Source organism: Trichogramma pretiosum, unplaced genomic scaffold (genome assembly GCF_000599845.2).
Source record: "Trichogramma pretiosum strain Unisexual culture from Peru unplaced genomic scaffold, Tpre_2.0 scaffold15, whole genome shotgun sequence".
Lineage (NCBI taxonomy): Eukaryota > Metazoa > Arthropoda > Insecta > Hymenoptera > Trichogrammatidae > Trichogramma > Trichogramma pretiosum.
The window spans coordinates 2,170,208-2,193,422 of record NW_019641686.1 but is presented as its reverse complement, the minus strand read 5'-3'; the positions used below and the strand labels follow the sequence as shown (position 1 = coordinate 2,193,422).

The 23,215-nt window shown below is 40.1% G+C and overlaps 6 protein-coding genes across 7 annotated transcripts; all 6 read right to left on the bottom strand.

The window, feature by feature from the left end:
- Position 1: 1 nt before the first annotated feature.
- Positions 2–3,659, bottom strand: LOC106649965 (putative inorganic phosphate cotransporter). 2 transcript variants are annotated; one of them, XM_014367700.2, is made up of 3 exons: positions 3,388–3,659; positions 1,459–1,733; positions 2–1,314 (listed from the first exon to the last, which is right to left on the bottom strand). In XM_014367700.2, exons 1-3 carry the CDS (start codon positions 3,392–3,394, stop codon positions 25–27), a joined length of 1,572 nt encoding a protein of 523 aa, XP_014223186.1. In that variant the 5' UTR covers positions 3,395–3,659; the 3' UTR covers positions 2–24. The 2 variants fall into 2 exon arrangements, with proteins under 2 accessions (XP_014223186.1, XP_014223185.1); XM_014367699.2 differs by lacking the exon at positions 3,388–3,659 and adding an exon at positions 2,194–2,547.
- Positions 3,660–3,985: 326 nt separating this feature from the next.
- Positions 3,986–5,601, bottom strand: LOC106649966 (putative inorganic phosphate cotransporter; the record flags this gene model as incomplete). The annotated part of the gene is made up of 3 exons (XM_014367701.2): positions 5,494–5,601; positions 5,216–5,424; positions 3,986–5,152 (listed from the first exon to the last, which is right to left on the bottom strand). Coding segments are annotated over exons 1-3 (1,401 nt in total), but the record flags the coding sequence as incomplete, so codon positions are not given.
- Positions 5,602–7,138: 1,537 nt separating this feature from the next.
- LOC106650060 (sialin-like) lies at positions 7,139–9,080 on the bottom strand. Its single transcript, XM_014367841.1, has 3 exons — positions 8,944–9,080; positions 8,644–8,870; positions 7,139–8,575 (listed from the first exon to the last, which is right to left on the bottom strand). The coding sequence occupies exons 1-3, from the start codon at positions 8,966–8,968 to the stop codon at positions 7,337–7,339; spliced, it is 1,491 nt and encodes a 496-aa protein (XP_014223327.1). The 5' UTR covers positions 8,969–9,080; the 3' UTR covers positions 7,139–7,336.
- Positions 9,081–10,281: 1,201 nt separating this feature from the next.
- On the bottom strand, positions 10,282–13,524 carry LOC106649997 (putative inorganic phosphate cotransporter). Its single transcript, XM_014367758.2, has 3 exons — positions 13,086–13,524; positions 12,381–12,616; positions 10,282–12,200 (listed from the first exon to the last, which is right to left on the bottom strand). The coding sequence occupies exons 1-3, from the start codon at positions 13,123–13,125 to the stop codon at positions 10,986–10,988; spliced, it is 1,491 nt and encodes a 496-aa protein (XP_014223244.1). The 5' UTR covers positions 13,126–13,524; the 3' UTR covers positions 10,282–10,985.
- Positions 13,525–14,515: 991 nt separating this feature from the next.
- Positions 14,516–17,857, bottom strand: LOC106650010 (sialin-like). The gene is made up of 3 exons (XM_014367776.2): positions 17,144–17,857; positions 16,812–17,056; positions 14,516–16,686 (listed from the first exon to the last, which is right to left on the bottom strand). The coding sequence occupies exons 1-3, from the start codon at positions 17,163–17,165 to the stop codon at positions 15,472–15,474; spliced, it is 1,482 nt and encodes a 493-aa protein (XP_014223262.1). The 5' UTR covers positions 17,166–17,857; the 3' UTR covers positions 14,516–15,471.
- Positions 17,858–18,279: 422 nt separating this feature from the next.
- Positions 18,280–22,049, bottom strand: LOC106650023 (sialin-like). Its single transcript, XM_014367798.2, has 3 exons — positions 21,531–22,049; positions 21,035–21,270; positions 18,280–20,015 (listed from the first exon to the last, which is right to left on the bottom strand). The coding sequence occupies exons 1-3, from the start codon at positions 21,553–21,555 to the stop codon at positions 18,822–18,824; spliced, it is 1,455 nt and encodes a 484-aa protein (XP_014223284.1). The 5' UTR covers positions 21,556–22,049; the 3' UTR covers positions 18,280–18,821.
- Between the last annotated feature and the right edge of the window lie 1,166 nt (positions 22,050–23,215).

The following is a 23,215-nucleotide window of genomic DNA, read 5'->3' as shown; positions in this document are numbered from 1 at the left end:
TCGTGAATGAAAATGATGAAATAACTAATGATGCTTCTTACAAGTTAAAAAGTTAATACTAGAATGAATGGTTTTGTAGAAAGAAGAATCGATCCGCTGCTTGTTTCTCTCGTTCTTTTTCCTTGTGAGGTAGTCGGGATCGTTCCACTTCTGCACCTCGCCACTGATGAATATGAGAAAGTAGACGTTGCTGAGAGTCGCCACGGCCAGGCAGATCCAGAAGACGAGCCTCCACTCGGCGGCCGTGCGATAGGGCGTCAGGAGGCCAAAAACGTAGGGCGTGAAGACGCCCGTGAGGCCGACCAGTCCGTTGCCGATGGCCATGAGCGAGCCCGCGTAATTCGGGCTCAGGTCCATGATGTTGATCATGATGGTCGGATAGGCCGTGCCCATCATGGTGATGCCGAGGACGAAGAGGCCGACGATGAGGGTGGTGTTGTTGCCGGCCCAGGAGGCGCCCAGTATGCAGAACGAGGGCACCGTCAGCGAGACGAAGCCGAGCGCGCGGATGCTGTTGGTGCGCGTCATGATGCCGCGGCCCACCAGCTGGTCGTTGATCCAGGAGCTCGCCAGGGTGCAGAGCCACATGCACAGGTAGGAGACGGCCGTCCAGTAGCCGTTGCTCTCGATGCTCACCCCCACCACGTCGTTCATGTACTTGGGCAGGCCGCTCACCATCGTGAAGAAGACCCAGCTGTGGCCCGCGTAGCTGATCACGAACGCCCAGAACTCCTTGGACAGGAGGAAGTAGCGGAAGGGCGCCGTCGGCATCTTCGGCCGCGTAGTCTCGGACGACTTTTCGTGGCCGTCGGCGTCGAGGTAGTCCTGGCGCAGATACAGCCTCTCGGTCTCGCTGATGAACGGATGCTCGCTCGGCTTGTTGTAGCAGAATATCAGCCAGACGGGGAACCAGACGGCCCCGGCCGCGCCGAAGATGTAGAAGACCCAGGGCCAGCCCCGGCCGAGGTGCTCGATGATCAGCGGCGGGAACACGGTGCCCACGATCAGGCCCGGGATCAGCGCGGCGAATATGAAGCCGGCGAAGCGCGTCCGATCGGCCTTGGTCGTCCAGGCGGGTATCATCGCGCTCACCGACGGGTACATGGCGCTGTTCGACATGCCCATGAGGACGCGCACGCCGATGAGGGCCTTGGCGCCGCCGTACGCCACCGCCGTCGGCGTCAGGATGGTCAGTAGCGACGGTACCAGCACGCCCAGTCCGAGGAACATTTTCCCGCCCAGACGCTCGGCCAGTATGCCGTAAATGAACTGCGTCGACACGTAGCCCCAGTAGAACGAAGATAAGATTATGCCCTGTAATGGAAAAATATTCGCCATCGATGTCTATTAATTATCGCCACCTGTCGGATGCGCTTTTACGTAAAAAGCTTTAAAACGCCGATACTCGCGGCTACATTTTATCGTGGAGTAGCTGTTGGGAATCCGATTTTCACGAACCTGCGTGAATTCGTCCCAATCGTATGTGGCGCCGTTGGAGAGATCGATCGAGGCGGTCTCCATCGTGCTGTTAAGACCGCTGCCCATTGTCTCGGCCGCTGCATCGATCGTCGTGTAATTCGACACGGCAGCTGCTCTCGTCGCGTCTTTGTTGCGCTCCGGTACCATTCGGGTGATGGTGATGGACAGTATGGCTCGAAGCGAGTAGCCCAGGCATATACCGATGAACGACAGGATCGCGAACACCCATCGCTGCGTTATCCTCAGATCTGAGACTGACATTGCAACACACAAAAATACAGTTGTTACCTTATTTCGATCGGATTGTAGTATTTTGTTGCTATCATAATTGACGTTTGTGCTGCTCGTCGAGCGTGTCACGTGCGCACGCGACCTGTGTCTATCTAACTAGAGTAAAAAAATACACTCTTATTTGACAATTGTATAATCGGAATCGAATTTCGCTTCGTTTAAAATTTATCACAAATTATGTTTCAATTAAAATGGCCATTATGTAACGAAGCGATGGCCTAAGCTCGCGCGCACGTGTTTGTGTACATCGGCAAGCTTTTCTCGTTATAGTTAAACACGCACAAATATAGATCGCGGCTTTTAATTGTCTGCTATGTGTATCGTCGATGCCTTTTCATTTCAGCAAAATTGTGAAATTGGAATGTCACGCGTGCGTTGCGCGGATCATCGCAATTCTTTTTTAGTCGGTACAAAAAAACTCACGGCGAAGATCTGTCCACGACGATCGATGCATTATAACATGTATATTATTGTTGAAGTTTGTGTAATCTGTCGCGACGTGCGTGCAACTGAAACTACATCGTCAATGTCTACAAAATCTTGTAAAATCGCACATTATTAATCTATACGATCGAGATAAGCTCGAGAGGAAAATGATAAGGATTTTACGAATTTCAAACGAACCTCGCTCTTTTTGTAATGCTTTTGTGCAGTTTTTTTGTCATCTGGCATGGATATTATGATTGACGCTATACAATGCGTGGATGTATGTAGATACGATCCGATTATAATGAGTTGATGCTATGGTCGTGCGCTCGAGTGTTTATAAAGATTCAATCTCTGCACGATGTCAAACATTTTTGATTACTCGAAATTGAAAAAATTACATGTAAAATCTTTTTGATTTTTATAGGAAATAAAAATAATATCTGTTTAAATAAGTAAACGTTTATTTGTACCTTACACAAAAAAAATTACCAGATTTTGATCTCTTATTTACATAGTCATCATAAAGCATTTTATTCGTGAATTTTTACAACATTTCTTATTGACATATTGTCTCGACTGAACATTGACTTCAATGAAAAAAATTTTTTTTTGTTAAAAGATTCATGATCTACAAAACATTACTCGGTAAAGAAATAAATCACTTACATAAATCGTTTATGATGTGTCTCGTTACAGTCTCACATTTCTCTCTTTAACGATATCATAATACATGTTTATAATATGAAGTCGTATAATAACTGATGGAAGCTTTGTATAAAAGGCGGAGGGTTGGAATTACCTCATAAGCCCTTTTGTGAAAGTGAATGAATGTACTCGAGGTAACGACGTGCTCTATAACTTCTGTGATGAAAACTTGATGTAACTATTTAAAACTTTAAAGTATGAAACATTTTTTTTTAATTTTGAAAAAAATCGAATTCGATCGTAGTCTCACAGAAAAAAGAATGTTTAAACATTTAAATTAAAATTAAGCTCTCGTAGAGTCTAATAAATATTATTTTAGCACGACATTCCACAAATTGTTTCGGATTCATTGTAGCCACAATTACACTCGTAATTTCACGATGTATTTACTGTATTTTTCACAATTTTCATCGAAAAAATTTCTCAGACATTGACACGAGATTATTTGAGCATATTAATTGATAAATTTGTTTTTTTAGTTACCCTTCATGGCTACTGAATTAGCAGTAGACTCTCGTTCGAATGGAAAATTTTGAGAACCTCACAACACTCGAAACTCGCACGCTTGTAAAAAAATTTCTTTTGTGTTGAACAGATGTCGCACGGCATGCTCGAAGCACATCGACCGGGCTCAGAAATGTGAATGACAAAAACGTAACACGAGAGAGCACGCCGTATCCATCACCCATGCTTTGGCTTTTTGATAGATTTTAAATCTAGTAATTTTTTTTGTTTAGATGAAAAAAAATCCCTAGAATAATTTTTGTTTTTTTAAGTTGCATCTAGTAACTATTATTTGAAATTGTGTGTGCAAAAAAATGTTCAAAAAATTTCTTGGAGACATTTTTTTAATGTCAAATAAGATTTTTGAATACTATCATTGAATAAAAAATATTTATTAAGATATCCCTAAAATTCATTTTTAAATTATACATTCGTATTTTTATCTCAAATAAATTTTAAACATAATTGATATATATATTTTTTAATTTTTATTAATTTTTTGTATGAATAACAATTAATTCAGTTTGAATTTTTATTGAATGTAGAACTAAATTTAATTTTCAATGGTATTTAAATTTTTTTTATCACAATTATAATTGTCCCACTTTTGAACTTTTCCACTTACATAGAGTACATAAATCAAATTAGAAATGATAGTTATAACAAATCCCAGCCAAAAGACCAGTCTCCATTCGCCAGCAGTTTGATTGGGAGTTAAGACTCCCACAAAATACGGAGTAAGTATTCCACAAATGGCACTCAAACCATTTCCAATAGCCATCACGGTACCCGCGTAATTCGGGCTCAGATCTAATCCATTCACGAGAATACTTGAATACGTACTTCCCATGAGCAACATTCCCATGACAAATAAGGCCACTACGAGAACTCGATTTGTTTCGATGTACGAAGCTCCGATGATACAAAACGCCGGCCCTGTCAATGCCACAGTGCCAATGACTTTTCTGAGAGCAGTCACGGACATTAAATTTTTTGCGAGTACTGCATCGCTGATCCAAGAGCTAAAAATAGTATTTAGCCACATAAAGAGATAGGCTATGGAAATGAGGTAACCATTGTCTTCGACAGAATATCCAACGACGCTGCTCATGTACTTTGGTAAATCGCTTGATATTAAATAAAATAACCAAGAATGTCCTATGAGGCCAATGGCAAAAGCCCAAAACTCTTTCGATAACATGATGTGCTTGTAAGGAGCTGGTGGTAATTTCGATTGCTTTTGCGATTGTAAATTCTCTTGAAAATATTTTTTCTCTTGTTGCGATATGAACGGATGACTCTCGACGTTGTTGTAGCATAAAAATACCCACGCCACAAACCAAACGATCCCGAAAACTCCAAAGATTTCGAAAGCTCCAGGCCAACCGAGTCCAGAATGCTCGATTATCAATGCCGAGCCAGTCGTACTAAAAATCATTCCTGGTATGAATGCGGCGTAAATGGCTGTTGCGAATTTCGATCGCTCCGACGGTATCGTCCATTCGGTAATCATTGTGCTGATAGCTGGATAAGTTCCGCAATTCGACATGCCCATCAGAGCCCGTGAAATAACCAATGCCATTGATCCACCACTCTGAATGATTATCGGTGTGAAATACGTGAATATTGCTGGAATCAAAATGCTTTGGCCAAACATGTATTTGCCACCGAAGCGCTCCGATAGGGAGCCGAAGAAAAATTGAATTGTAGCATATCCCCAATAAAATGAGGACAACACTAGACCCTGTACATAAAATTGAAAGTCCATTTTTTACGAGTCAAATGTTATTTTTTTTCAACTTCAAACCTGAGTGTATTCATCCCAATCGTAGACTTCGTCTTTTTCTACTTGAATCTCACTGGTATTAAATATTTCTGAACTAGTAAAATTAGATTCTTCTGCATGCTTTATCATCTCAGTAATGGCAATCGGTAGAACAGCGCGTAATGCACTACTGATGAAAATACCCATGAAAGACAGTATAGCAAAAACCCATTTTTGAGAAACTTTAAAACCTTTGAACAAATTATTAAAAAAATAATTGACGGAATAATCGCACTTGATGAACGTCTTTGTATACTTACTCGATACATTGTCATTCGAAGACATGCTTGAGGTATACTTTTTCTTTTGTAGCACAATAACTTTTTTTTCAACCACTTTTTATTGGTTCGGTACAAATAAAAAATTTAACAGAAAAACTTCATTTTTAGCGATATGAAATTCACTTTTTCACTCATTTAAAAAACAATTAAAATAATCTAAGATACACTGAAAATTCTTATGAGATTATTGAACTTGGCAGATCTACTAATTTTCTCGTAGACACGTGACACAACAAATAGCAGAATATAAACTGCAATACATAAAAATAAATATCCGGAAGGAATTTTCTTAATTTTCACAAGTTTACATTGGTCTTTATTATAAAAACAAAGATCGACTGTTTATTTCTCGATTTGTTTCCGAGGTCAAAGACTTTAGTCATAATAATTTTCAAAACTATTACATAATATTAATCAATTGGAATTATATACAAATTTTTTTACAAAAATCACGAAAAATAAATAATACAATTTTACTGCCTAAACGCAGAGAATTTGTCTAGTTTGCAATTGGGAATGATCGTTACTCTATCAAGTAGTTACTTTCGATTGCATTTCTCGCTAATTCTGTGCAAAGAAAGCTTTAGCAAATATTCTGATGATATAACTCATTTTCACGATACTAGTCAAATTTGAAAAACATAAATGTCAATCATCGTCTTAGGAAAGTGACGCGATTATATTTGCAGATTTTAGTGAATTATGTCTTAACTATAAATCATTTGCGACGAATAAATTTTATTATAACAGTTCATTACTCTCAGAAAATATGGACGAATTACATAATTATCATAGTATAAATTGTGCAATATGTTGTTTATTTAACTTTCAAATTATATTAACAATTAATTAGAGTAAAAATTATCAGTACGATATCGTGAGTATCGGTCAAGAAAGAAATGTTTCTATCAATTCCTAGGTATTATAATCGTTCCTTCAAACTTCATGAAGTAACCAACAAATGATTAATGTATGAAAAATATGTATCAAAGAAATTAAAAATTTGGTGAAAAATAGATAGAGTTATACCTGAATCATCAAGATTTATATTCAAATTATAGACAAAAAAGTACCTTTTCAGACAGTACAAGATAATGTTACATACAATTGACACACAATTTGAAGGGTTACTATACGTGCACTGATTAATTAATTTGAAATTTGATAATGATGAAATTGAAAGGAAATATTTGTTATTTTTAACAAACGTAAGTAGTACAAGCTCTTAAAAGTGAGATAATAATTTCATTAGATCAAAAAACACTCTAAATTATTTTATTTTTTAGTAATTACTTTTTCTAAACAAACTTTTGGCCGACATAGCTGAGCGGCTGAACTATAACTGTGAGTCTGTATGATCGCTCATTTTAAAAATAGCCAAGCCCAAAGCTCGGTCAAAGTCAGTAGGTGAATGTAAACGACCTCGTATATCTCGTAATGGGGTGAGTAAATAATTTATACTTCATCTCTCATAAAAACAATAAATCTTCATTTATTGAATAATTAAGTATCTATTTTAGTTATTCTTATAAATACCTATAATTAATTAATTTATAGTTTTATGAAAGGTTATAGTTTCATTCAAAGCTTGAAAAATTTATAATAAGATTTTTTTATTATATTTTCGTAAAAAATAAAATTATTTTTGACAAATCAATGAAATTTTATGATAAAAATGTTCAAATGATTAATCAGTATACTTGGACATTGACTAGGAACTAAAATTAATTAAAAGTGTTTCTATTCACAAATCTCACATTGCATACATGTTTTTATCAGTCACTCTTTAAAAAGTCATTATTTGTTGGAAGAAAAGAGTTATTTATCGTGCAATCTCTTCATCAATTTTCTTGGCACACTCGTATTCTTTTTCTGACACATTTTTTTCAAGATCATTGTCAACCATATGTGGTTCGTTCCATGATTGCACTTCCGTACTGGTGAAAATCAAAACGTATACAGTTGCACAGGTGGCGACGCCGAAAACAATCCAGAATACAAATCGCCACTCCCCGATGGTTTGATGCGGCGTCAAAATACCCACTACGTATGGCGTGAGTATACCCCCTAGAGCAGCAATTCCATTGGCCAACGCCATCAAGGTGCCAGCGAAATTTGGGCTCAGATCTAAATTATTCACCATGATGCTGGGATAAGCTGCGCTCATAAAAGTCAATCCGAGAACGAACATGACGACCACGAGCATCTGATTGCACTCGGCGTACGAGGCGGCGACTAAGAATACTCCCGGCCCCATGAGCGATATCGCTGCGAAGACTTTGCGAGCATTGGTCAGCGACAAGCACTGCTTTTTCACGATTTTATCGAGCAGCCAAGAGCAGAAGAATGAGCCGATCCACATGCTCAAGTATGGCAGGGAGGACAGGTAGCCGTTATCCTCGATGCTGAACTTGACGACACTGCTCATGTACTTTGGTAAATCGGTGGCCACAGTGAAGTATGCCCAATCACACCCGCACAACGCGACAACGAACGCCCAGACTTCCTTCGATTTTAATATACTCGCCCACGGAGCTGGTGATGATTTTTTCGACTTTTGCTGCTTCAGGCTCTCTCGCAGATAATCCAACTCCTGCTGCATTATGAACGGATGCTCCTCGGGACTGTTGTAGCAGAAAAAGATCCAGAAGGGGAACCAAGCCATGCCGATGATTCCGAACCAGTAGAAGACGGCCGGCCAGCCGTAGCCGGAGTAGCGTATTATCACGGCCGGCATCGTCGTGCCGAGAATCGTGCCGGCTATGGCACCTGCGAAAATGATGGTGCACATCTTGGTGCGCTCCTCGGGTGCCGACCAGTACGATATTAGCGTGCTGCAGGCCGGGAACATGGCACCGCTCGCCACACCCATGAGCATGCGGAGCACTATCAAAGCCGTGGATTCGCCCCACTCGATGCCGATCGGCATCAGGAACGTCAAGATCGACGGGACGAAGATGCTCATGCCAAATATGTATTTTCCACCAAGTCGTTCGGCGAGTCTTCCGAAAGGAATTTGTGTGGCTGCATAGCCCCAAAAATACGACGATAGGATGATACCCTTAAAATTTATGCCACGTAAAATTTATCCTTAAATTAACCAACTAATATTTAATATAATACACTTACTTGAGTGTATTCATCCCAATTATATATTGTATCCACTGACGATGTCATATTTTTCACGACAGTTTGATGAGGTCCTTGACATGTGTTATCGATGTAGGTATGAACTTCGTGCAAGGGGTAAACCATACTGGTGATTGTAATCGACAATATAACTCTGATGGAATTGCCCATCATCACGGCGATAAAAGACATGTAGACGAATAGCCATCTTTGTGGCACGTTAAAACCTGAAAAATAAAAAAAATTTATTTCAAATGCATCTATTGAGCGTCAAACGAGTCGAGAAGTTTTTATACTTACAACAGCTTCTCCACGTTGATAACATCTTTTTGCTTATGGTGTCGAATCTTCAATAAGACTTATACCTCGCTCAATCCTTTTCTTACGCACTTTTGAATGAAGAAAATTACAATGTCAATGTTACGATATGTACAATTAGAAGATAAGATAAGAGCGAACGAATCTAACGTTCTATTCTGCATTAAATTTTGTTTGCTAGGAAGCTGGGAAAAATGCATAATGTGCTTGGAAATTTTCGCTTAATAACGCAATATTTTAGTAGCAGCGTGAGGTTATTTGCCTCGATATTAAAGTAAATTATTATCGATCCGGTTAAATAAATAGACTGACTTCGACTCATAAATATTGAATTTTAATTTTATTCATTACATTTAAATTTTTCAACTTAATTTTCAATGCAGTATTCAAAATCAGTTCAAAATTCAATACGACATTAACTGGAGAATAGAAATCAAAAAGTTCGAACCTACTTACAGTAAGAAAATCAGCTGATGAAATTGGCTAAAATTTGGCAAAGTTGTTTACGGCAACGATACTGGTTTATGAAATTTTTTAAGAGTCGATTTAAAACAAAATTATGCAATTATTATACTTTTTCAGAACTCGATCGGTTAAAAACGAGTCTATGTCGTCACATTAAGACGAGGTCATTTTACTTCTCGTTGTTACCGATTTACTATTTGATACGGTTATACTTCAAAAAGTTTAGAAAGTTCTCTACGGTAATTAAAACAATACTTTAATCATTTTTTAATTTTTTTATTAACAATTTTATTAATAAATAATAAACTTCTATACATTAAAAAATATTCCTTTTAGTTGTTCAATTAATCTCTATATGTCTAAAAAATTAACTCATCAAACTAAAATACATTTTTTTTATAAAAAACGTTTTAGTCAATTATATATTTTATCGTAGTTAGATAGCAATCTTCTCGTGACATCACACTTTTACTCTCTGTAATGTTCAAGTTTATCATTACGAAATCCGCTTTTGAGATTTATTGTGACGCACACGATACTTCTTGTATCTCGTGATGCCCCCCGCAACACCACTCATACAGCTGTAATTCATCTCGATAACGTTTGATATTTAAATTTGAAGAGAAACCACTTATATCAGTTTTACATCTAATTTTGGTCAAATGTTTTATCTTAATTTTTTTTATTGACAGTGATTTATTGAAATCACTAAAATGTGCTAGGTATTTTTTAAACAATTAATTTTCTTCAAATAATATTCTTATAAAAACATTAAACATGGAATGAGCTTACAACATTTTGATTCATGACTCTACATTGTAATAGCATAGGTAGGCATTGACTTTTTTGTGAAAATTCACGATCAAAAGATTTTTATTATGATAGTTTGACGCTAAAATGCATAACATCTGCAACATTGTTTTCTCCGCATTATATATTTTGCTAATGGAAACTATGAAGAGACACAACATGTTTGCGATACTACAAACTTGAACATCACAGGGAATTTCCATTTCAACAATTGTATATCTGATGCAATCATTAGATTGCTAAATGATGCAATAAATATCAACGAGACGAAAACCATTGTTATCAATATTTATATTTGCATAACGTTGCTTAATTAAAAAAAATTAGCACTCAATTATTCTAGGTGTCAGGACGAATGAATCGTTTCTGATACAGAACAGGATGTTGTTTAATTTTTTACATGATAACTCAGAGAAAAACTCTTAATAGATTCGTTGCATTATGTTATAATATATAAATTAATTAACAATTATCTCATGTGTGCGCAGCGCTTGGCACTAATTTAAAATATTTTCATAAACAATCATGTGTAAAATCAACAAACAAGTATAAAAATAGTATTTGCTCAATTTATACTAGTCACAAGTAAATTGATCGTCTAAAATACCGTCGTCCATCACAGCTTCGTATGGTTCTTCTAAACGCATAAATATCGTCAAATTTTATAGAACATTACAAATAAATATCAATTTACTAAAATATTACGAAAAATAGATTTTTTCGTTAGTCTGTCATTACTCGTCCTACAGTCATTTCGATTCAACATCTTTGACAGTTTTTTTGTTTTCTTTACGATCGTTCTCCACGAACTCGGGATCGTTCCAGTATTCAACCTTACCGCTGCCATAATACAAGAAGATCAAGTTGGTCAGAATGGAGACGGCGAAGACGATCCAAAAAACGAGCCGCCACTCGCTGAGGGTCTGATGGGGCGTGAGCGCGCCGACGATGCAGGGCGCGACGACGCCCGTCAGAGCTGAGATTCCATTGGTCAGGGCCATGAGAGTACCCGCGTAATTCGGACTGAGATCCAGCACGTTGACCATGATGCCGGGCAGAGCCGTGCCCATCAGAGCCATGCCAACGGTGAACAGCACCATGACGAAGACTCGATCGCAGCCGGCGTACGAGGCGCCGACGATGCACAGCCCCGGCCCGATCAGGGCGATGGTCGAGCCGATTTTCCGCACCTGAGTTATGGTCAGGTAACTAGCGGCGATCGACCAGTCGGCGATGAACGACGTGATGAGGCTACCGATCCACATGAACAGATAGGCCAGCGAGGAAAGATAGCCGTTGTTCTGGATCGAGTACTTGAGCACGCTGTCCATGTACTTGGGCAGATCACTGACGATCGTCAGGAAGGCCCAATTGTGGCCGATGAGAGCGATGATGAGCGCCCAGAGGGGCTTCGACTTGAGGATGTGACGCCACGGCACCGGCGGTGGCTTCTTGTGCGTGTGATCGCTCAATTTTTCCTCCAAAAACTTCATCTCCTTTTCCGAGATGAAGGGATGCTCCTGGGGATTGTTGTAGCAGACGAATACCCAGACGACGAACCACAGCACGTTCATGCTGCCGAAGAAGTAGAAGACGGCCGGCCAGCCAGCACTGGAGTAGCGCAGAATCAGGCCCGAGACGGTGGTGGCGTAGACGGTGCCGAGGGGTGCGCCGGCGAACACGAACGAGCCCGTCTTCGATCTCTCCTCGGGCGGCGTCCACTGGGCCAGCATGACGTTGACCGCGGGATAGGTCGTGCCCTCGCCTAGACCCATGAGTATGCGAATGATGATGAGGGCCACGTGCCCACCCCAGGTGACGGCGTTCGGTGTCAGCAGCGTGAAGACGGCCGTGAGCAGGATTCCGATCCCGAGGGTGTACTTGCCACCGAATTTCTCGGCCATCATACCCCCAGGTATGTGAGTGATTACGTAGCCCCAGTAGAACGATGATAAAATTATGCCCTGATAACGTGATAAAGTTTATAATCTATTGAGTCACGGCTCGTGATTTTTTTTGTATACATAGTGGTATTAGATAATCGTTCTTTGTATCACAACATTACCGAATTATATCTAATTTTTTAGAATTTTTCAAACGATTAGCTAAGCTGTAAAAAAACAAATTAGATAATGAACAATAACCTGGAGAGTTTCGTCCCAGTTGTAAATCCCTTTACTCGTTACGTCAGGGTAGACGGTTGTGTTTGTAGAGATCGTGTCATTGAATCGACACGTCTCGTCCTCGGAAATGAATGCATGAGTGGTCGGCACTACCATCTGCGTTATGGTTATGGACAGACAAGCCCGCATGGCGTAGGCGTTGAACAGTCCTAAAAATCCCATTAGCGCAAAAATCCATCGCTGCGGGATATGGATACCTGCGTTAAAAGTATCATCATGAGTTCATTTTACACTTACCAACCAATAGTTATCACTGAAATTTTTTGAAAATTAAAATTTTTTTCTGTTTTATTTAAATGCAAATTATTTAATTAGTTATTGACTTGCTTCAACTATCATTAACTTATTGACATAGTAATTACAGATTGTACAATTTAATTATTTCGTCGAAACTCATTCAATAACTAAAAATAAAATATTGCTTCAAGTTTAATTCTAGATTCCTTAGCTCAACCGATAAATTCAATTTAAAAATATTATTTAAAATTGTTTACATTCCGTACGGTTTTGCAGAAGCTTATTTGAAATCGATTTTCACGCGATTTTCGTGTATATACTTATATTCAATACAACGTTCCGATGTCTTTTCGGTTGACCTCATCAGGCAATACACTGATAAATTAATTTGTTCTAATAAATGAGAAATGTATGATGAAAATTACTTACAGCAAGCTTTCCACAAGTTTATAGCCCCGTCGCTCTTCATTGTTGACAAATTTTTTTATTACAATTGGCGATCTACGATATAAACAATGTTAATACTTTTCAATTTGAACTATTTTTGACTCTCAGCGCTGATAAATCCAATTTTATCATCTTCATCTAATCATTCCAGAAATATTTTTCTTTCGAGAAATTTAAAATAAACCAGCACATTCGCAAACTTTTTAATCCTCCATTTGATGAAGGAATTTTGAAAAAAATTGATAGTTAAATTTTGTGTCACTCGTCCGCGGCGCAGCGCAGGAATCAAATCACCAACTAATCCGAGCAACGTCCGGCTAACGAATGGCAAACTCGCGATGGCACCTTTCATGGATATAAACGATCAACACAGATGAAAAACTCCTCTCGGGCCAAAGGGAGGAGAAAAATTAAACAGTGATATTAAACAAGTATAGAAAAGAAATACACCGTGCTATATAGCGATCGCTGCTCATTTATTCCCCTACTACCGAGTCAATTGATATAAAGCTGAAATACTATTGGATCTTTTAATGAACGGAGCAACTATCAATAATTAGCTGTCTCTCTCTCTTTCTTTCTCTCTCTCCTTCCTTGTTCCTACTTCACTATACAACTACCATGAGACTAGCTACTACTTCTGTTCGCTGCTTCTGTACGTCTGCAGTCTTGAGTCTTTTATTATAAACTGATAAAAAAATAAATAAAATTGGCCAACTTTTTTTTGCTCATTCTCTTTATTGTCTTCTGCTAAGAATTGTGTGGCCGTTTGAGATAACTGATATGAGGTCATAACATTTTTGGCCTATCTGATTTTCAATTTATCGAATGTTATTTATCGTTCGGTTGCATTTGCTTTCGCAGAACAAAGATCATGAATTTCATTCAATTGTTATGTAATCCCATATATCGTCTGCTAGTGAAGAAGAAAAAATAATTTATCATTATAACAGCAGGCTTAAGAGTTTGATCTATTCGATGACACGTAAATAATGAGCTTTTTTCACTGTTTATTCAAAAAATTACATCAAATAAACACACTTCTTTTTCGCTAATAAAGAAAAAATAAATACACGAGTCTGTATTTTGAAGCAATAGTTATTATTTTCATTATCTTATGAAATCAATTCAACAAGTATGTAGTCAAACACGTATATAAAAAATAAAAAAAGTAGAATTAAGCATGGCAAATGTTCACTATTGCGCGCACGAGCCGAGAGCATGATCGCTTCAAAGTATGCTAATGTATTAAAGAATATAAAGGAGGAGGATAGACATGTATTATAAAGATAATAGCGATGGTTTATTGGCAAAGTTTTTTACAACGGATCATTTATAAAACATAATACGTGTATTAAACTAATTGTATGACTTTATGTGAATTTCGACAACTCATCGCGCGTGCCTCTGTGTCATTGACAATTTTTTTTGTTTTTCTAACAGAAATTGGTAAAGCCGACGAATTAATTTCCAGAAACGCGCGTGGGCTATTAAACATTTCGAAAAATCGTCTACGCGGCGGTAACTACGACCGATTGCCCGATATATGTATACGCGTACGCGTCGATCATCGCCAATCAACCTTTCAATTTAGCAAATCAAAATCACTTTACTTAATAACCTCTGTCCAATCAGTAAATGTCGCAGTGGGAAAAAAGATGAACATCGAAGAAGTTCAATACATCCTAAACTAATGAAACTCTTGTCTTCTTTTACGTTTCAAATCGACCGCGCGCACTACGCGCCGAGTCCGACATGAATAAAAATACATGCAAGTAAAAAGAACGAGACAAAGGAATATACGAGCGTGAATAATTAAAGAGCCGTGTAATCGTTGAGTGATCGAAATTTTAATTATTTCGATATAAATCTGAATAATTTATATTAAAAAAAAAAAAGTTACATGTATTGTATTAGTAAAAAATTACAAAACGTCGAGCAACTGCAGTACTCGCATATATATATTGACGTCAAAGAAAGACGTTTCACAAGATGTTCACGATATTTTTATTCTTACAGGAGGTATAAAACTATTCGAGTCGCTTTCCAGCTCCTTATCGCTATTGTACTTGTATAATAGGTATAAAAATTATTTGTCAACTACTTTACTAGATAAAGCACATGATCGTATTAGCTTTTTCCTTTTGATTTTTTTTAAAGTTGATTTTTTTTAAACGAAACAATATATTGCTCAATCATGTGTCGTACACTAAATAAGTATTCTACGCACTTTTAACATCATCACTCATCATTATAACAAAGAACTTAAGGTAATGGTTAATTACTCGCTAAAACTAGAAAGATTCTGTCTTGGAATTTTTTGTGTTATACGATACACTACACCCTAATCGCGTCTGTTAATCTACGTCTAAACACGCACTTTTTCCTCAGTCCGTCGGTCGTTACTTTTGGCGTTTTTCACTTTAAAATCAGGATCGTTCCAGTACTGAACCTCGCCGTCGCCGAAAGCCAAGAAAATGACGTTGCTAACGACGGAAACGCCGAACAATATCCAGAAGACGAAACGCCACTCGCCGAGCGTCTGATGCGGCGCCAAGACTCCGATGATGTAGGGGCCAGCGATGCCGGTGAGAGCCGACAGTCCATTGGTCAGGGCCATGAGAGTACCAGCGTAATTGGGACTGAGATCGAGGGCGTTGACCATGACGGTGGGGAAGGCGCTACCCATGATGGTCATGGCCAGGACGAACATGGTCACGACGAGGGTCTTGTCGCAGCCGGCGTACGAGGCGGCGATGATGAGGCAGGACGAGCCCGTGAGAGCCAGCACGGAGCCGTACTTGCGCACCTGGGTCGTGCTCATGATTTTTCTGCCTATGAGGTAATCGGCTATCCACGAGCTGACCATGCCACCCAGCCACATGCACAGATAGATGAGCGACGTGAGGTAGCCGTTGTACTGGACGGAGAATTTCATGACGCTGCTCATGTACTTGGGCAGATCCGTGATGATGGTGAGGATCGACCAGTTGTAACCGACGAGGCCGACGATCACGGCCCAGAGCGGCCCCGAGCCGAGTATGTGTCGCCAAGGCACGCGCAGATTCTTCTCGCTGACGCTGTCGCCCATGCGCTCCTTGATGAAGTTCACCTCGATGTCCGAGATGAAGGGATGCTCGGTCGGGCTGTTGTAGCAGACGAAGCACCAGATGACGTACCAGGCGATGCTCGTGGCGCCCATCACGTAGAAGACGATGGGCCAGCCGTTCACGGCGTACTGGAGAATGACCCCGGACACGGTGGTGGCGTAGATCGTGCCGATCAACGCGCCGGCGTAGACGAACGAGGCGATTCTGGAGCGCTCCTCCGGCGGGGCCCACTTGGCCAGCAGCACGTTGATGGCCGGATAGGTGGTGCCCTCGCCGAGGCCCATGAGCACGCGCAGAATGATCAGGCCCAGCCAGTCGCCGTAGTACACGGTCAGCGGCGTGGCGATGGTGAAGAGCGCCGTCAGCAGGATGCCGATCCCGAGGGTGTGCTTGCCGCCGTAGCGGTCGGCTATCAGGCCACCCGGCAGATGCGTGAAGATGTAGCCCCAGAAGAACGACGACAGGATGAGACCCTGCGGATTGTCGTTAACATCAAATCAAATAACGCCGACATTACAATTGACCGACATTTCTACCGTATTTGTAAACATTCGAGCGATCGTGACGCGACATCGACGAACGCGACATTGTCAATTACCTGCGTGTACTCGTCCCAATCGTAATCTTGGCCGCCGACGCCACCGTCGATCGTGGCGTTGGTCGCGTTAGCCACGCCCAGCGCAAAGTCGTCCGCCGGACAGGACTCGTCGCTGCCAAAGTTCTCCGCGACCGGCTTGGCCATCTTCGTGATGGCGATCGAGAGGCAGGCTCGCATGGCGTAGGCGTTGAACAGCGCGAAGAAGCACATCACGGCGAAGATCCATCGCTGCTGGAGGTTCACACCTTGACAAGAAAAAATATTTTTTATCAGCGTCCACGCGCGTGGAAAATCCAATTTTTTGTAGTTGAGTATTCTGGGATGATGCTTACAACATGCGCCCAGAAATGACATCGTCGATCGCTGCTACCGATGAACAATAAAAAAAAATTAACAAGTTTCCGAAAGATTGACACTCGCGCACACTTGTTGACCCCCCCGAGTTTCTTTTTATATCGAGTACTGCTTGTTAATACCCGATTTGCACTTTTGCTCACGACCCGATGACGAGAGCTCCGTTGCTTGACAGATTCTAAACGCCTTTGAATTATGTATATCGAGCGCCTGAAGTGAAATGTTTCACAGTGCGCCGTGCTATAAGCGCGCGCCGGATAGGGGATTGAGGCCTCTACGTTTTACGCGATACACTTTATCAAATCAGTGGCATGTATCTAAATGAATACTCGTTTCGATAGACACACTTATATATACGCCGATTTCTGTCTGTATGAGTAACGTCTGTATGTATATCAATTTCCACATTTCTGTTGTGTCAACAGGCGCACGCGCGCGCGGAGCAACGATCCAAAAAGTAATTACGATTTCGACTATCTCGTCGGAAAAAATCATTATATCTCTATTACCGATGATCTTTATCCGAAAAAATAGCTCTTTTCTCAATTAGAGTAAGGTAAAGATATGGAAACTGACGAAAACTAAACAGTAACCGGTGAAAATGTGTAATTATTTTTCCATTTTAGCAACTTGATGTACTTGAAAGGTACTTGACATAACTCACTAAAGAATTTCGACGAATTGTATACGCTTTTAGACCTTTTTTTAAAGATAATATTCCCCCACGCCAAGGTGGAATTTGCAACAGCCTAATGATACCTAAAAGTTTATTATTATAATACTTTTATCGCACAATGAACGCAACGATATATTTATTACAAATCGTAGGCTAGCAATTTTTTTTGTCTCTCTTTCTCTCTCTACTTGTCTGTCTTTTTCGTTCAACAAGAAAGAGTTGGATATCTTTATGATAATAATATATGGAACCTATAGGCGACAAAAACAAATTCGTGTAGTAATCAAAGTTTTCTATTTGTTCGGCTTTCTAATCATTTGTATAAATAAGATTATATTGAAGTAAAAAAATAAGTTGGAGGTAATAATTGACTTCAAGACGCACTAAATACCTGAGGCAAAATGGATTTTAGAGTATTAAAGAATAATATTTGTTCAATTAATCAACTTTTATTTATTTGAATGAATTTGCTAATTAATGGATCAACATGAGAATAATTGAGTTAAAATATTTTTTCACGAGCTTTGTTTTCTTCTGCACAACATTGCGAAATTGAATTGGCGCACACATATAATGCAATTAAAAATTATAGGCAAAAAACGATCGATATCGATCTTAAAAGCGAGTATAATATCAGATACTGATTAAACTAAAAGATCTTCCTCGTAATCGCACGAGTATTAATTACTTAATGAGATCAACTCGTATCATTCATAAATGCCAACGTTACGTTTTTGTTTAAATTTCTCCATGCGAGTTTTTCAAATATTCAGTGTTTATTTACTATAGTAATATCTCAGTCGCCGTCGACTGAATTTATAGAAAAATATGATCGATAGTAAGTAGAAAACTAAAGCTTATAAAAAGTTGTAAAAAAATCAAAACAAAACATTCGTCGTATTTATATGGAATTGTATACAAATATACGTATATTTAAAAAAAAAGTCATACAAAATTAATAAATAATATCATGTCGAGATTCAGGCTTTATTTTTATCTTTCTCCTGGCGCTCCTTGTTGAGGAAGGCCGGATCGTTCCATTTCTGCACATCGCCGCTCGCGCACAGCAAGAACACCGTGTTGGTGAACAAGAAGACGCAGAAGACGATCCAGAAGACTATCCTCCACTCGCTGAGAGTCTGATTCGGTGCCAGAACGCCGACGAGGTAGGGCGTGAGTATGCCCGTGAACGAGGCCACGCCGTTGGTCAGGGCCATGATCGTACCCGCGTAATTCGGGCTGAGATCGAGCGAGTTGACCTTGATACCGGGCAGACTGCTGGCCATGAAGGTGAGGCCAAGGGTGAACATGACGACGACGGAGACCCGATCGCAGCCGGCGTACGAGGCGCCGATGATGAAGACGGCCGGCAGAAGCGTCGAGATGGACGTGTTGACTTTGCGGGCGTTGGTCTTGGACACCCAGTTGGCGCTGACGCACTTGTCCGTCGCCCAGGAGATGAACAGCAGGTAGATGATCGAGCAGAGATTCGGCAGAGCCGACAGGTAGCCGTTGGTCTCGACGTTGAACTTGAGGACGTTCTTCATGTACTTGGGCAGGTCGGTGAGCAGCGTGTACAGGCCCCAGTCGTGGCCGACCTGCACCGCCAGCAGAGCCCAGAACGGCGGCGAGGTCAAGATGTGCCTCCACGGCACCGAGGGCGTGTTCTTGTGCGTGTGGCCGTTGAGGGCCTCCCTCAGGTAGGCCGTCTCGCGCTTCGAGATGAACGGGTGCTCCTCCGGGTCGTTGTAGCACAGTACGAGCCAGAGCACGTACCAGAGGAGGCCCACGCCGCCGAAGAAGTAGAACACGATGGGCCAGCTGTAGTGCTTGAGAATGATGCCCGAGAGGGTCGTGGCTCCGATCGCGCCGAGGTCCACGCCGATGAAGATGAGGGCGGTGATGAGGGAGAGATCCTGCTGGGGCACCCAGTGAGCCGTCAGCGTGTTCAGGGACGGGAAGATGACGCCGCAAGCGAGGCCCATGAGCACTCGCAAGATTATCAGGGCCGTCGACTCGCCCCACTGGACGCACAGCGGCACCATGATGGTGAAGATGGCGGTGAACAGCAGTCCGCAGCCGAGGGTATGCTTGCCGCCGAATCTCTCCGACAGAAGCCCGCCAGGAATGTGGGTGATGACATAGCCCCAGTAGAACGACGATAAAATGATGCCCTGCGAATAATTCATTCATTTTAATTGATTGTACGTATCGTATATTGTACGCGCGGCGCCATGATGCAATCGTCAGCGATGTAGAACGTGTCGTTTGAATTAACGAGCACGTGCACGTGTTTTTATAATTTGTTTATCGTCACGCAGGACTATCGATATTATAAACGCGCGTCTATGATAAGGCGCACGAATCGACCTATATGGCTATTTCAATAAAGAAAAAATCCTATAAGCGTACGTATGTCTATTTATAAAATAATTATTCAATACTACGCTTCGAGTCCGTATCTAAGTTCAACAAATTATCTCTAATAAAACTCGTATACTCCGTAAAACTCGTAATCGTGCGTGTAACGACACGATAAAAATGAAGTTTTTTTGTCACGAGCAAGAAAAAGTACAATGTAAAATCACATGTGACTCGACAAAGTTTTACTGATACGTATATAATTTCAATTTGCACGCGCGCGCGCGCGAACTATCTCGTGGCGCCTCGACGTTATAAATACAGTTCCCCTGTTTACGTTCGTTATTGCCAAGCATTTAGTCTGCCGAGCTACTTGTCATTTTCAAGTGTCAATTGCTTGGCGACTGCTTGGTAATGGATGCGATGCATCGACCAGCTTAAATGCGATCGCACGAAATTAGCGAGGAAACGTCTCGCGTTAATAAATAGATCGACGCGGCGTTCATAATCGATTCTCAATCTATGCGTACAGCATGAATATTACGATATCTATGACGCGCCTGTTTTTATGAGTGAATTCTAGAAAATAATAAAAACATATACAAGAGCACATGTGTCTAGTCAATAGCGCGCACGAGTCTAATCATTCTTCTTTTTTTCCCTCAACAATCGAGCAGACAAGCCAAGACAGCTCTTTTACGTAACTCGGCAATTTCAATGCTGTACGTTTGTATGTTTTCTTATATTCTGCCGCGGAAACACGAGGTTTATTGCCTGCGTACGCGTGCTAATTTATCATCATCATATGTGTGTTGTGTTTATATACACATACCTGAAGATGCTCATCCCATTGGTAAATGCCACCTCCAGTGACGGTGACGCTCGTGCCGTTTCCCAGCTGATTATCGAGATTTGGGCAGGTCTCGAGGTCAATCATCTCTTGGGTAAAGTTGACCGGTTGGGCCATCTCGGTGATCGTGATCGACAGGCACATGCGCATCGCGTAAGCGTTGAACAAGGCCAAAAAAGCCATCACGGCGAAAACCCATCTCTGCTGCACTGCGATACCTGTCGGCGTTCGACACAAAAATTACAAAGTCAAACTTGAATTCTATTATTAACAACGAGGATACGTTTGATTGAAATCTTTTTCGGCCTCGCGAATTGTTTTTTTTTTTCAATTAGCAGATACAACTTGATTTGTTTTGATTAGATTTGATAAATTCCGTTAATAGATACAATCGATGAAGTCATTACTGCAAGATCGATCGCGAGAACACTGATAATTTAGAAATTTTTAACGAAAAAAATGTAGAAAGTTTACTCACAGCAACCAGCCCAGCGAGACAGCATTTTTGTCAATTTAAAATTCTTTTTCAAAATCCTTTGATCTTTCACAAATCTTGTTTATGTCTGGAAACAAGACGTAAATAATTGTCAATCGATGACAATGGCGAACGCAGCGAGTAGCAGTAATAGTCAACTGTGATCGTGTGTTTGATACGATTCCATAGTTCCTTGCTATGGATTGCACTTGTAGTCGTTCGACGCTTGATGCCTTTCAACTGAGAGTCCCGAGCTTTTTCACACTTCGGTGTCTGGTGCGCGTGTCCACGCAGCAACGATGGCTTTCACAAACTGCCGATACAACTTACAGTCAAAGTATATATACTCGCGTTCAGCACCGCTCTTAACTGCCGCAACTAAAGAGACTTTGACTACAATTTCTAATAGCGTCTAGGTGAGTTATCTTTATCGAAAAGTGTAATTAAGAGGATATGCTGACGTAAACTTTGGAGCTTTAACGGACAAAGTAGTATAGTACCACTTGAAACCGGGTGATGTAAATAATTACTCGAATAACGACAAATGATGAAAACAAGAAACTCTTATTGTTCAGCGCAGGTCCTTCACGTTGTGTGTAAATTTTTAACATCAAACTGTATATTTATACTTTGCGCTCGGACACTTTTTATCTTATTATCAGATAAATTTGATTGGCTCTTTGACTCTCAACAGAGAAAAAATCAAAACCCGTTCAATATTATTCATAATACAAAAAATGTATGCCGAGTGGGGAAGTTTAATCTCAAAAACATTACATTATCGAAAATTTGATGTAAGAACCTTTTCTGATTTAATTTTTTATTTAATGACGTAAATTTACTTAATTATTTACCATTTGGACAATTTTGTGCTAGTTTATTAATTATCTAAAAAATAGATATTGTCTGAAGTTTTTGGATTATATTAAAGTATTAGCATAAGTTGTCATTATTTACAAACGTAACGATAAGTACTACTTAAGGAAGCTCCCGCGCCTTCCTAGTTAGTAAAGTTGAAGTGCAAAGCCTGAAATTCATTGAAAAAAGGTCATTTTTTCCGCTTTAACCTGAAATATCTTGATTTTTTCCCTGATCGCCGATGTTTTTGAAGGTACCATGCAAAAAATAAAAACTTCCTTTTTGAACTCATCATAGCCTTTCATGTGGACATTTCTATTTTGTATTAAAAATCATGCTTCGAAAATCAAATTGACGCCCTCCACCAGAGCCCATGTTACAAGAGCTCAAAAAGTTCCAACTTTGAATTAAAATATCTCCGAATTTTTTCTAGTTACCCTCCAAAAAAATATACCATGAGAATCGTGACTTCATCTTTAAGAAAAGTCAAGTATCTTTGCTGGACTTGGGGCGCAGGAGCCTCCATAACGATAAGTTACTTACAAACGTAACAATAGTTTTCTACATACATTTTTAAGATAAACTTGGTACTATCTAACCTGTCGAGGAATGTCAAAAGGTTAAATTAAAAACTCGTCAAGTACTGGTGTTTAGAAAAATTTGATTTTTTTCATATCTGGCCCTAATAAACTTTTTTTGTAAAATTTTTTTTCTATTAATGTATTAAATCGGTAAACCAGAATAATTGTTTGATGGTAAGTGACTTGAATACACTACTTTAATAATATGCAAAAAAGTCAAAACGCTCGTATAGCATAATATAGCATAAT

Coding starts and splice junctions, on each gene's coding strand:
- LOC106649965 (XM_014367699.2), bottom strand. CDS start 2,224: ATGCATCGATCGTCGTGGACAGATCTTCGCC. Junction 1,734..2,193: donor GTCGTGGACAGATCTTCGCC/GTGAGTTTTTTT, acceptor TTGCAATGTCAG/TCTCAGATCTGAGGATAACG. Junction 1,315..1,458: donor ATTGGGACGAATTCACGCAG/GTTCGTGAAAAT, acceptor TTTCCATTACAG/GGCATAATCTTATCTTCGTT.
- LOC106650060 (XM_014367841.1), bottom strand. CDS start 8,968: ATGTTATCAACGTGGAGAAGCTGTT. Junction 8,871..8,943: donor ATCAACGTGGAGAAGCTGTT/GTAAGTATAAAA, acceptor TTTATTTTTCAG/GTTTTAACGTGCCACAAAGA. Junction 8,576..8,643: donor ATTGGGATGAATACACTCAA/GTAAGTGTATTA, acceptor ATAAATTTTAAG/GGTATCATCCTATCGTCGTA.
- LOC106649997 (XM_014367758.2), bottom strand. CDS start 13,125: ATGAAGAGCGACGGGGCTATAAACTTGTGGAAAGCTTGCT. Junction 12,617..13,085: donor AAACTTGTGGAAAGCTTGCT/GTAAGTAATTTT, acceptor CTTTTAACGCAG/GTATCCATATCCCGCAGCGA. Junction 12,201..12,380: donor ACTGGGACGAAACTCTCCAG/GTTATTGTTCAT, acceptor TCACGTTATCAG/GGCATAATTTTATCATCGTT.
- LOC106650010 (XM_014367776.2), bottom strand. CDS start 17,165: ATGTCATTTCTGGGCGCATGTT. Junction 17,057..17,143: donor GTCATTTCTGGGCGCATGTT/GTAAGCATCATC, acceptor TTTCTTGTCAAG/GTGTGAACCTCCAGCAGCGA. Junction 16,687..16,811: donor ATTGGGACGAGTACACGCAG/GTAATTGACAAT, acceptor GACAATCCGCAG/GGTCTCATCCTGTCGTCGTT.
- LOC106650023 (XM_014367798.2), bottom strand. CDS start 21,555: ATGCTGTCTCGCTGGGCTGGTTGCT. Junction 21,271..21,530: donor GTCTCGCTGGGCTGGTTGCT/GTGAGTAAACTT, acceptor GAACGCCGACAG/GTATCGCAGTGCAGCAGAGA. Junction 20,016..21,034: donor AATGGGATGAGCATCTTCAG/GTATGTGTATAT, acceptor AATTATTCGCAG/GGCATCATTTTATCGTCGTT.